General features: G+C 41.0%; 1 protein-coding gene across 2 annotated transcripts in view; it reads left to right on the plus strand.

The window, feature by feature from the left end:
- The window catches only part of ROCK2 (Rho associated coiled-coil containing protein kinase 2), a 104,002-nt gene extending 95,531 nt beyond the window's left edge, over positions 1–8,471 (plus strand). Inside the window, exons 31-32 of one of the 2 annotated variants that reach the window (XM_075750619.1) lie at positions 275–488; positions 6,740–8,471. In XM_075750619.1, coding sequence (XP_075606734.1) covers positions 275–488; positions 6,740–6,743 — 218 coding nt within the window. In that variant the 3' untranslated portion in view covers positions 6,744–8,471. The other variant, XM_075750620.1, reaches the window with a different exon arrangement.
- Positions 8,472–13,698: the final 5,227 nt, after the last annotated feature.

Genomic DNA, 13,698 nt, shown 5'->3' on the forward strand with positions numbered 1-13,698 from the left:
TTCTTGGTCTCAGGCACACCTCTTTGCCCTTTCTGTGCGACTGTGTATCTTCCACAGTACTAAATTGTTAACCTCTAAATGTAAGGAGGCACTGTCAGCAGCTGGGAAGCTTAAAGTTTGGCAAAATCTGGTTCACTTTGCTTTTGGTTTTTCTGGTGATTTAACTTTGTGTTAACTGTGAGAGTATGGTAATCTGACAACTAATTTTTTTGATGTCGGGACGTGTTTAGAATGGTAACAATACTAATTTTTATTTTAAAAATTCTTACTACAGTGTACTATGATATTTCAACGGCAAAGAATCTACTACTGTTAGCTAATTCTACAGAAGAGCAGCAAAAATGGGTGAGCCGACTGGTGAAAAAAATACCCAAGAAGCCTCCAGCACCAGACCCCTTTGCTCGATCTTCTCCCAGAACTTCCATGAAGGTACAGCCAAACCAGTCCATCAGACGACCAAGTCGACAGCTTCCTCCAAACAAACCAAGGTGACACAAGGGCTGCTATTTAATTTATTCTTTTAAACATTTGACTGCAATTAATGTCCTATATGGCGATAAGGATAATTGACCACAAATGTTGTTGACTGCATGTGATCTAGCATGTCATCTTCTATAAACCTCAGTTAAGTTATAAGAAGAGCCACTATGTTTGTTCTTTTGTTTAAAGGGCCTCACATTAGCTGTGAGTTAAACCTATCGTACTGAAAATGTATCTTATTGCTCTTACATGTAATAGGCAGAACTTGTAGCATTGTCTGTAACCTAATAGTTCCTGTGAACTGGCAGTGGGTAGGGAAAATGGGGTTTAACTAGGCAGAGTCAGTGAGAGGTGTGTGAATATTTAAAAAAAGAAAAAAATTTTAAAAGTTTAACAGTTTTCAAGATGGCCACTAATGTACCTAATTTGCAATGAAGTTAGGTGTTTGTGGTTCTAATGAACCTTGGAGAGAATTAGGTACCTTCAAAAAGCCATCTAGAAGGCCTTAGTCTTTTTTTCTTATTGCTTGGTTTTGAGGCATGTGTTTGAATTCCTGCCCTGCTCTAAGGTTAGACACCTGATTGCAGATTTGTATGTTAATGAGTCTTTCATCTGACCAAATGTGTATATCTGTGTCTGACTCCATTTACAGTTGATGTTTTTGGGAGTCATGTCTTCCTAGTGTAGAAAAGGAGCATACAGCATGCTCTTGGACATCTGCAGTGAAAAGCTAGTTCAGATGAATCTCACTTTTGCACCTGTCTGTGTGGGTTCCACAGCGTGGAGCCCATTGCTGCAGTGGTAAGCACCTGTCTGAGCATCACTTGTGCTTTTTGAAAGAGAGCAGGAAGATGGGAGGGGCGGGGGTCACTGTTTGGTCAAGTAGCTGGAGCACTTACCTAAGGGTGGGAGAATTGGTTTCAACTCCTTATTCAGCCTAGAATGACTCACGCTCCTGTCTCATGATTCCTAAAAGAATAGTCTTATCAAGTTCCTCTGATTTGGGAAAAAAAAAGTCCATACAAAAAACCAGTAATCTAGTACTGGATCAGTTTTAAGGAGCAAAATCCTATTCTGTATTGTGGAAGTGATAACATTCTGCAGGTAGTGCTTATGTGATTGCACAGGACAGAATTTCTGGGGTTTTCCAGTTGCTTTTTTCATCACCTAGACTACGAGCTCATCCTTGGTTACATTGGTCCCCAGTTGTTGACAGCCTGTGAAAAGTTTGGTCTGACTTGTTTTATTTGTTGCAGTATTCCAGCAGCACTGGACAGTTCAGCAAAGGCTTAACATTTTTCCCCAGCGAGATAATTTGGCAGTGGGTAGAGTCTCGCTTTCCTTGTTTCTGGGACCAGACTGCCACCAATACCTAAGCTGCCTGGTTGAAAACTGGGTTGGGTGAGTTGCCTGAGTTACAGTGGGGAATGCAGTGTAACCGTGCTCTTACTGTGACGCTGCTGTTATCTCCAAATGGCCTTCTGCTACGAGGAGTTAGATCTTAAAAAAATATAGGTATTTTAATGTGCGGAAATGCATAGTGAAAGGACTTAAATTAATTGCACTTCCCTTCACTAATTTTGGTGATTTTACATATTTAAAAGAAAGTCAGGCCTCATGATTTGAATTTTAAATGATTAGATCTTTTTTTTTTTTTAAATAACCATGAAGGTAAAAAGGGGTTTTTTTTAATCACTGCTTTTTAGGGACCAATTATTGGAAGAGTTTCTTTGTGCAAAACTAACCAAAATTTTGATTGAAGCATGAATCAAGGAAACATTCATGGCAACTTGGGGGACAAGTAGAATGCTTTTCTTCTGCATAGTGTTTACTATTCAGTAGTGTCATTCTGTTTCTTACTGTTGACATATAAAGGGTATATTATAAATTCTGATTCTTTTCCCACAGCTATTCTTAGGTGTTCTGAAATAATTTTTCTCCTTCTAACACCCTTCTTTGAATCTTCATGATCTTTTCTACAAAACGCTTCTGTAACACAGTATTTACTGTTACTATTCTTTTTAGTTGTGGTCCTCCTCCACTACGAATCAGTCCTGAATGTTTTTCTTCTGGCTGTATATGTTTCTATCTGTATATTTTGTAATGGTGGGAAAAGGAGGATGATGAATATTTTTGTGTGTAAAGCATTTTATTTCTGCAGTTAAACTTTCCAAGTTAGCTTTGCAAATGTACCGAACAGATGGAAAAGCGTAGTTCTGTGAGGTCATGTCACCTATCACCTTACTAATGCGGGTCTGTCAAACCAGTGGAAATTTCTATGGATTTAAACACTTTTAATTAGAAACCACATACTTATAAATTACTGTAATTGCTATGGCCAATTTATATCTGGTGCTTCTATGAGGCTTTTGTGTGAGGGCTTACCGAACGGAATAATTAATTTTCTGTTACGAACTTTATTAAGAATGAAGATGTGGATGCCAGGTCAATCTGGGGACTGAGTGGCTGGGGACAAGCTGGAGATGAGCCAGCAGTGGGCCCTGGCAGCAAGGCAGGCTCTGGGACCACACCAAGAGGAGCGCAGCCAGGCGATGGAGGCAAGAGATTATCCCCCTCTGTTTACTCCTCAGTCTGCAGTGAGATACTGCCTCCACGCTCAGGCCCACAAATTCAAACCAGACATCGACAAACTGGGGAAAGTCTTGGAGAAGCCACTGGAATGGTCAGAGCAGCTGGGCTTGTTCAACCTGGATGAAGGACATCTCCAGAGGGGTGCAACAGCAGCCTGCCCCTGCCTTTGGAGAGCGTATCAAGGAGATGGAGCCAGGCTCTTCAGTGCTGCCTGATGGGAGGGTGAGAGATGAGGGCCTCAGTTGAACCAAGAGACATATTCCAACTGGATAGAAGGAAAAGCCAACACAGACAGCTGGTGCATGCTTGTGAGGTGAGGGTGGCCAGGCTCCATCCCTGGAGGCTTTCAAGACGTGCAGGACAAAGTCTTGAGCAGCCTGTGCTGGCCTTGTAGCTAACCCTGCTTTGAGCAGGAGGTTGGGCTAGAGACCTCCTTGAGGTCCCTTCCAACCTGCATGGTCCTATAAATGCTGTCCCTGCTAGGAATTTCACACAGTGATTGTTTCTCCAAGGTTTTCATGGCTGTTGTTCTTTGTGATAATTTAAGAAAGGGCAAACCAGTTTTTCATAGAGACAGTACAATTTCCTGGGCTGCATCAAAAGAATTATGACCAACAGGTTGAGGGAGGAGATTCTGCTCCTCTGTTTCACTCTCATGAGACCCCACCTGCAGTCAAGCTTTGGGCTCCCCAGTACAAGAGAGACATGGAGCTGTTGGAGCAAGTCCAGAGGAGGGCCACGAAGCTGATCAGAGGGCTGGAGCACCTCTCCTATGAGGACAGGCTGAGAGAGCTGGGATTGTTCAGCCTGGAGAAAAGAAGACTCCGGGGAGATTTAATTGTGGCCTTCCAGTACCTGAAGGGGCCTACAGGAAAGATGGTGAGGGACTGTTTATCAGGGAGTGTAGTGACAGGACAAGGGGGAATGGGTTTAAACTGAAGGAGGGTCGATTTAGATTAGATATAAGAAAGAAATTCTTTGCTGTGAGGGTGGTGAGACACTGGAGAAGCTGTGGATGCCCCATCCCTGGAAGTGTTCAAGGCCAGGTTGGATGGGGCTTTGGGCAACCTGGTCTAGTGGAGGGTGTCCCTGCCCATGGCAGGGGGGTTGGAACTAGATGATCTTTAAGGTCCCTTCCAACTCAACCATTCTATGATTCTATGACTTCTGCTTATCCATTCAGTTGGATTGTGCCAAAAGGATAATTCCAAATTGAAAAAAATCAACTTTGAGATACTTTAATACATAATAAATTCTTTAAGTATTTTAAAAATTACAGTGCCATAGTTCATATAATAAAGGAATATTGAGCCTTTTCAGGGTATCTCACATTTAAAAGTGTAAAAAATGAAATCCCCAAAAAACCCTGAAACCCATTTTGTTTAAAGCATGTGATTATTAAATGCTGTAGCATGTTTTAGTTAAAACACACTGATTAGGGTAAGGTTTCTATCTCTGCCTCCTATGGTTGGCATACAATCCTGATTTTAAATCCATTGAGCTCACTGGAGAGATGATTAGACTGGGTTTCACTTCTCGCAGCTATAGCAATTGAGAAGTCAGTGCTTACGATATTTGTCTAAGATCCTTTGATAACAACAGAAAGAGATAAATGCTTCTAGACAATGATTCATCCTGTCCCAAAATAATTGCCTAAAATAGGTAAAATGACTCATTTGCTGACAAGGTTTGCCTCGCTTGCTTTCTTTGTTCTATAGTGACCATAGAAGGAGCTCAGGCAGCAATGCCTAGAGAACAAGTTAATGCATCCTCATTTGTGGCATTGCTTGGCTTTAAATAATGAGCTACAGGATAGCTGTATGGTGTAATCCCACTGTATTTGGGATATAGTGAAATCCTGCTGTACTTGTTTGGAAATTCAGATTATGCTATTTTATTTCATGTTCTGTTCAGGAATTAAAATTATTTTATTTTCCTGGAAAAATTGTTAGCCTTGCGTTATTGTCTGGAAAGGGATATCAGGAGAACATAAAACTGCACCTCAGTCAACAAGAACAGCAGCAAAAGAGCAGCTAATTTTATCAAATGTACACATTGGTCTTTTCTGCTGAAATTTTGCGGAAAAAAATCAGTATGGTAAGTGTTCTATACAATGGAATGATTTGTGAGATACATTTCCAATGAGTACAGTATTCCTGGCTGACATGAACACTAACTGAATCTTCATATTCCATGACAGATGAAAGAAGGAATCCACCTACCTTAACGCAGTCTGTTACTTATAAAAGGCTTAGTGATAACAAATGGAATTTTGAAGTCTTTTATAGAAGCGTGACGCACATTAAACATCAAACCCTCCTGTTGCAGATTACTTGATCTGGCATTTAAGGACTGGGATTGGTCATTTGATGATGTTGATGATATTGATGGTGATGATGATGATGACGATGTTTTTGATTTCTGAAGAAGTATAAGGGGTAAATCTAAATAGAGAGGAATGGATTTGTTTGCCTTTGAATACAGCATGCTATGTTGGATTTTGTTTCTCAAAGCAGAGAAAACACCAGATCTCATTTTGATATTTTAAACAGTAAAAATGAGATTCTGTTCATGATGTCAAATTGTTAGAGGAGTCTTTTACATTAAAACGAAGTTGTTGCCTTTGTTAGTGTTTTTATTTTTCTAATTTTTGACCTGTTTTCAAAATTCATGTCTGCCTGCCTGGGGAAAAAAACAAACTGTTGTCAGAGTAGTTGCTCATCTGTAGTGCTAATGCTGCTAACCTCTGCGGGTAATTTTTGAAGGCTGAAAGTGAGAGTGTAGCAGTTAGATGTTTAGCCGAACTAGAATTGGTATTTGCAAAGACTTTTCATTTTTAAGCTTTTAACGTAAACTGACTGGACTATGGCTAGCAGACATGAAATCACTGGAGTTCTGCATTTTGCTTTTCTACCTGTGTTATGAAGTGAATTTGACTTGGCTTTCCTTTGCAGTGCTGTGCTTTTTGGATACCTAACCATGCACTTGAAAACTACGTAAACAAATGGGCTTTGCAGCTTCCGTGATACGGTTTCCTTGACTGCTTTAGAAAAAATACGGCCGTTTTATTCATCTAATTTGTCCCATGGCTTACTTAAATACGCAGTGTGAATGTAGTGGAAATAGCGATAACAGTTTTGTAGTTCTCAATGTTTAATCATTCAACATGTTGATGCAATGTTATGTTCACGTGGAAAAAACTCCCCTAAATTCCTAGGAATTCTTTTAAATAGTGTGTAAGGTGTGTCTCAGCCTTAGAAAAGAATGGGCGATGACGGCAGCACTGTACCTCAGCTGTGGGCTCAGTTAACTGAGCTGCCAGCCCTTGTAGAATTTAGCTGGCTTAATGTTTACAGTAACAACCATTACGTTAATTAAATATACTGCATCTTTATGTATTACAAGCGTACAAATTACTAATCTTTCAGAAGTGACTATTACATTGTATTGTACTTTACCCTCATATATTCCAAGGGGGTTGAATTGATTTGGGACTGCAACGCATAAGGATGTACTATACTTAAGTAACGATGCTGTTGGATGCAGAGGAATGACATTTCTCCCAAGTTTGCTGATGAGACCATCTTAAATGAAGACTGAGGAAGTCTATTTTTGTCAGATTTACATTCATTGCATTTACTGACCAAACTCCCCTCTTCTTTTTCAGCTAACTGCTTTCCGTGAATGCAGACTCAATTCAAGGTGATCATTTTCTTCCCGTTACAGCAAGACTGAAACATATCCCAAAATATATTAAAAAAATCTATATTTTCCTGAGAGATTGTGCTATATATATCAGAGGTTTACATTTTTGTTGCAATATAAATTACTAATCTCTGAGGGTATTTCTTGTATTCTCCTGAGTGACTGATCAAATGAGGAATGGCTGGTAAATAATAAAAGGATATGTTAGGTAACCTTTTAAACTCTGTTCCACAAAAGCTTTCTTGGCAAGACACATACACTACATTTCATAAAAGGATCGAGAGGAATGACTATTAAAATGGAAGAAACTGACTTTCCAGCTTTTGTAAAGATGCCACCAGCATGTCTGCGAGAAGAACAGGAGGAAGAACAACCATAGTGATATAGACTGCATCTGTAAGAAGTGACCATTATACTGTGTATATATATTGTACTGTAATACTGCAAGAGGGTTTTAAAAATCTTTCCACTTTATTTTTTTATGCTTATTAATCAGATACCGTTACTTATTGCAGTTGCAACTATGCACTTGTATAAAGCCATAATGTTGAAGTTTATATCATTCATACATGTCTATCAAAAGCTGCATGTCAGTGTTCAGCAGCTAGTATAAGTTTGAAGTATATACATAGTTTCAGCTATGTCATCATGGGCAGTCCTGTTTTACCTGTCTAATTGCCTTAATTTAATTTTTTTTTCAAGTTTTTTGCCCATTCTCTCTATTTAAGGAAAAAAGAAGGTTTACCAGCTCTTAGGATGCAATTTTGCTTTGTGGCAGAAAAAATAGTGCACTATTTTTACACCTAGTAAGTATATCAATGTCAGCCTATTTTGAATGTATATCGACTGGTTTTAAGGGTGGAGAAGTGTTGGTTACAGAAACAATGTCTGATACCATTGGAATTACCATTTGCTTGTACGTGTAACTGCTCATCCAGCCCTTTTTGCAAACCTCAATATTAGTTATTGACTTATATTAACCCTCATTAAGTGCTCTGAAACTTCATTTTGCCTTGTTTTTGCATACTCTTGTAGATGTGTTTTTTATTTCTGGGAAAAAAAAAAGAATCTGTGACTATTTTTACATTTCACAACACAATATCTGAGGACTGTCACAAACTTTAAGAAAACTAAAACATACTGTAGATGTATTTTAAAATTTTAAATCTGGTTCTCTAGCACATAGCTGTAGGCATAGATAAATATTTCAGTAGTGTGTTTTGAGAACTGATAGCTGGGAAGAAAGGGCCTCAGAGGCACTTAATCTGACTTTTTTTTAACTTGGAGTTGTACAAAAAATATAATTTATGTGGGCTCATTCATGATGTGTTCATTATCCCAGAAAATGCATGTTTTATACAACTACAGTATGCGATGTTAAACATATTGACAGTAAAAAATGTAGTCTCCTATTTGGTCTCTTTATATATATAAATATATATATTTAAAATATATATATATAAAATATTGTGTGGGAGTGCAGTAATTTAAAATATGATCTAACACTTCAATGAAGGAGGACATTTCACTTTAAAATTTTGTTTGTTTTTGTTTTTTAAAGAGTGTTGAAATGTTTGGAAGGATAGGACCATGATTTATTTAACACTATCATGAAAGGTGGACTTGGAAACACTGAAATACTGAAAATGAATAAATATATTTACATTTTGTACATTACAGTTCAGCTTAACAGAGCCAGAATGTATTCAGTCTTCTATTTACGCACTCGCAAAGTAAAATGGTGTTTGTGAGTTCTTAAATTCAAACCTAAAACTTTCATCTAACTTCTGTTAGGTATTATAACCCGGCGCACAGCAACAGTGTTTTTTCCCTGCTTGTTTTGATTTACAGAAGTACGGTATATTTTTAGGTAATGCAGATTTGCATAGAGTACAACATTAAAAATGTATACAGTAAAACTGTTTCCATTCACTGAATGCATAAATATTTTATATATATATATAAAAAAAAATGTTACATTGTGGGAAGTTCTATCCTTTTCTGAATTGGAGAATATTATATATATATTTTTAAATAAACTATTTGAGTAAGGTAAAATAGTTTCTGAACTTGAGAAGCTGGTAATTAATTGCAATACTTAACTATATAGGCAACTGATAAGGGAAAGGCAAGGGTTGCTCCAAAGGAAGCCAAGCAAAGGCTCCGAGGGAGCTCTTTGGGCAGCCCCTCAGGTGCTGGCGCTGGATCTCTTGCACTTTCTCCCCTTGCCTTGCCCTCATTTACTGTGGATCCCTGGGGCCCTGTGAAGCCTGACGTTTTAGGAAATGTACTGTATTCTAGTATTCACTAGCCACAGTTAACTATTTGTACAAGTATAGAATGAATTACTAGCTGTACAGACAGCAGGCTGTATCGAGATGCTGCCACAGAACGATATGGGCTGATGGGGAGCACTGGAGGTCCTCTGGTCTGACCAACGTAGCATAGGTTTCTCAAGGCTTTTGAGTTTTCAGTGCCTCTCAGGATGGAAGTATCACAGCACTCCTCAGTTCTCCTTCATGCAGTTTGTCCCAAAACAAAGGAACTGCGTGGGCTGTCATGTGGAGATCGTTTGGCCAACGGCATGACGTGCACAAACGTTGTTTTGTACCCAGGACACAAAAGGCAAAGCTGCTCTTCTGTTCTTCTCACTTGTCCTCCTGCTCGAAACAGAGCTTCCATCTGCTGATCTGTGGAATTCACAGAACTCTTAAGCATGAGTTCCTGGGGATTGTGGTGTTTCCTTATAAAAGGTGGTAACCTTTTAAAATTTTTGAGAGAAGAGCATATTCCTCAACTAAGGAATATTCATCTTAAAGTCATTGACGTTTAAACACTTTCTGTTTGTAACAGGGCTGTCCCAGCAAACAGGACATTTTTGTGGCCTGGATGACTTTATCTATAGAAATTCTCTCAATGCAAGTCTTTTTGTTTCACAAGAGTAAACAAATAACATAGCCAGGCTGCAAATTAACCTTCTGGAAGAATCGGAGGTCAAACCGGGAGCCAGAAGCTCAAGACATTTGTAGGGAAGTTGCTGTTTGGTTCCTTCCCATCCAAGAGCTCACCAGCACAGAAGCTGGACAGGAAGACCCCATTGGAGTCAACAAAGACCTTTCTGCAAGGAGATTTCCACTTCTGTCCTGGTTGGGTACAGCCATTTCCTACTCCTAGTGATTCCTGCCAAAGCTCAACCCCTCAGCGCTGCCAGCGATCCTGCACCAAGTCTGCATGCTGAAGAAAACATTGTGGTTCTTGTGCTTCTCAGTGTGGTTGATGCTGTAACCAAATGTGCCATGGACCATAGTACCGTGGTACTAGGAAACGTGCAAGAGGCTCAGGTGTCTTGGCAGTTGGCAGCAGTGGCCAGATTTAAAGCATCACTGAAGTTTCACTGCTGTTGAGAGACACTGAACTTCCCACGTTTTTGACAGGCATTCAGTGGCACTCTGAAGTCACCCAGGCCAGGAAAGCTGCTGCTAGAGATGATAACGCTTTTCTCTTTAGTTTCTCAGGCAGTCTCAGATGATTATTGTGACCAGCAGGTGAGGGAGGTGACCCTGCCCCTCTACTCTGCTCTGGTGAGACCCCACCTGGAGTACTGCGTCCAGCTGTGGGGACCCCAGTACAGGAGACACATGGAGCTGTTGGAGCGAGTCCAGAGGAGGGCCAGGAAGCTGATCAGAGGGCTGGAGCACCTCTCCTGTGAGGACAGGCTGAGAGAGTTGGGCTTGTTCAGCCTGGAGAAAAGAAGGCTCCAGGGAGATCTTATAGCAGCCTTCCAGTACCTGAAGGGGCCTACAGGAAAGCTGGTGAGGGACTGTTTATCAGGGAGTGTCGTGACAGGACAAGGGGTAATGGGTTTAAGCTGAAGGAGGGTCAGTTTAGATTAGATGTTAGGAAGAAATTCTTTACTGTGAGAGTGGTGAGGCACTGGAACAGGTTGCCCAGAGAAGCTGTGGATGCCCCATCCCTGGAAGTGTTCAAGGCCAGGTTGGATGGGGCTTTGGGCAATGTGGTCTAGTGGAGGGTGTCCCTGCCCATGGCAGGGGGGTTGGAACTAGATGATCTTTAAGGTCCCTTCCAACCCAAACCATTCTATGATTCTAGGATTATTAGAAATCAGAGCGTTTGTGTTCGTAACCTTACAATGTATTAGTTTCCTATCTAGCTTTGAGAGTGTCATCCTTGGAAAAGGATTTATATATCTTGGTCTCAAGTGCCTTCACCCATCCTGTGCTTGAACGGAAAAGCTCACTGTAAAACCATTGCTCCTACAAGTGGGGACTCGGAGGAACTGTAACTTATTAGGACAGGGATGCTAATTACCAGGCCTTGTTACGAAGATAGGGGTTTTGAATCTTTGCCCCTTTGTAGGCGGGAGGCATTGTTTTATAAGGGTAAGAAAGTCAAGTTACTACGTGATACTTGCTATTGCAAGTGTGCAGCTAGATTTGACCACCGCTGCTTTTGTTCCAGTAATCTTACGGAAGCTCCAGGATTAAAGTGATCTTTCAAAATGAAAGTCACAGTAAAAGGCAGCAAAATTACAAGGCTGTAAGTGGGTGTAGTCCATCTTGCCATCAGGCAGGAAATACCTGAGGTCCATCAGGACATGGCTCTGTCAGACTGCAGAGATCTTGCAATAGGATCCAGATCAAGAGATGGGCTGGCAGGTGCTTATGGTGATGCTTATTGTGGCTCACAGACACCTATTTGACATCAACAGCCATCATCTCGAAGAAGTCTTAAGTATCTTGGAGAACTCTAGCTCAAAATCAAGCAAATTAAATTCAGTAAAAAACAAAAAATTTAATAGCATCCTATTTTAAGGGGGTTTTTTCAGCTCACATTCCAAACTGGGACATCCTTAAACCATTATTAGTGATGAAGGCAGCATTTCATGTTCTGCTTCTTATGTAAATATGAATCTCAAGTATCGAAGAATCTGGAAGGGAATGGAACAAACCAGCCTGAAAAGAACTAGCAGGGAAGTAATTACGATTTATCATCATAGAAAATGCATGGCTGGGAATCTACCTCATTTGAGCTGATCTCCACAACTGCATAGCTTTTCCTTGATAATCATTCTTCCTGTAGGCTCTGAGGTGTCATTTCCTTCCCCCTCCCCTGCCCCCCAGATGACACATGTTCTTAAATGGATAATGATTGGTGGAGGAAGAATAATTTTGCCTCATTTAAAGGAGCGAATGAACGCTTTCTACAAGCTGTAAGCTGTTTGGGACCTTTTAGCTAATTCGCGAATGACTTTCTCCAAAAAGTCAAAGTGCTTTAAAACGTGGCTCCTGCGCTCCAGCGGTTGAGGTGTGTATGCGCCTCCCCACCCCATGCCTTTCTCCTGTTCAATGGCTCGGATGAGCAGAGCCGGGTTGGGGAACAGCTCTGTGCACAACGGGGCTCAGGCAGGGAGAGGCAATAACATCTTTTGCTGGAGGAAGAAACTCTATGTGGTTTTACTCTGCGTAAAATGCTCGGGGTCATGGAGGCCCGTGGGATGGGGGAGATGACGGGTTTGCGTTTGTGTGCCACGCTTCTGCTCACTGAGGAGTTTGGAAAGAGGCTTTGGGAAAGGTAAACTACACACATCTTCCACCACCTGCTCCCCTCTTCCAGACCTGCAACCTGCTGTCTCTGGAATCGCGCCCATGTTTTGGGGAGATGAGAGAGTAGATCTCATGATTTCTCTTCCATGCTGTGAAACCAAGCTTTGTGGCAAACGCACAGTCGCGGTTCATCATCTCCGTAGCTGGAGAGGTTCGGGGTTGTTCAGCGGGCTGTCCTAGAGTCAGATCTCGTCTTTTCACAGGCAAGACGACTCACACTTTTTGAAAGCCCTGACAGGGCCAGTGCTTTATCAGCCAGGACAGGAAGGGCTGTTTTACCCCATGAGCTTGCTGTGAGCTGGAGCAATTAGACACCGAGCGTGTCATCCCGCACGACTAGAGGGCCTGTGCCTGGAGATGGATTGCTTCCAGCCCTGGGGATAGAAGTTGCTCTCTGACTTACGCACCGCAACAAATCCAAGGTGCTTTCCCTGCCCGCCCAGGGCCCGCTGCTGCAGCGCGCAGCAAACAACGTGCTTGTGTCCGCCCTGCTGCTGTTGAATGACAAGTTTAATGAGATTTATCCTCCCCACGTCTCTCATCTAAAGGTATTGTCTTTAATCCATCTACTCAGAGGATTACGGTTTACGGACTGGAAAAACCACTGGCTCTGCGCTTTCATAGGGCTTGCCCCAGGCTTGCCCATACTTCTACCTTACAAAAGTGAAATAAAGTATTCTCTGGGTGGGGGAAGTGTGTAAAACTATTTACTGCTCCCTTCTGATTTGTTCTGTATCTCTGGCAGCTTGAATGAGAACTCATGGTCCAGCTTTCCAAGTCCACAACATTACCTTAAGCTTGTGAATTATCCAGCTTTGTTTCTTTTCCTCAGTCTCTTTTTTTCTGCAGGTTTCTAAGATGATTTATTAAGTATGTTAAGTAACCTGTAAAGGACTTTGCTTAAATGCATTTTCAGCAGTTTAGGACCAAAAAAAACCCCAACTTGAAGTGCTGACCCTCACACCAACAATGGAGTGTCTTCATTTTGCTACAGCATCACTCAGGAGTATGAAAGATGTCAACAACAGACAGGGTTTGGACTCTATACAAATCTTTCTCCATTAAGAAAAGGCTTTAATTAAAAAAAAGAAACAAGATGAGAAGTAAGTGTGATGTTTTTCATTTAGGATGCTGGAGCTCTTTAGCATGTTACAGGTTAATATACAGCCTGATGCTTCAAATATTAAGGCGAAAGCTGCCCATTACTGACCTGTAATGAGTATTAAATTTTCTTTCCATAGATGGAAACAATAAAAAAATGAAATGTAATGAAAATTAACTGTAAGAATGACATTAA

This window comes from Balearica regulorum, chromosome 3, assembly GCF_011004875.1.
Source record: "Balearica regulorum gibbericeps isolate bBalReg1 chromosome 3, bBalReg1.pri, whole genome shotgun sequence".
Taxonomy (NCBI): Eukaryota; Metazoa; Chordata; class Aves; order Gruiformes; family Gruidae; genus Balearica; species Balearica regulorum.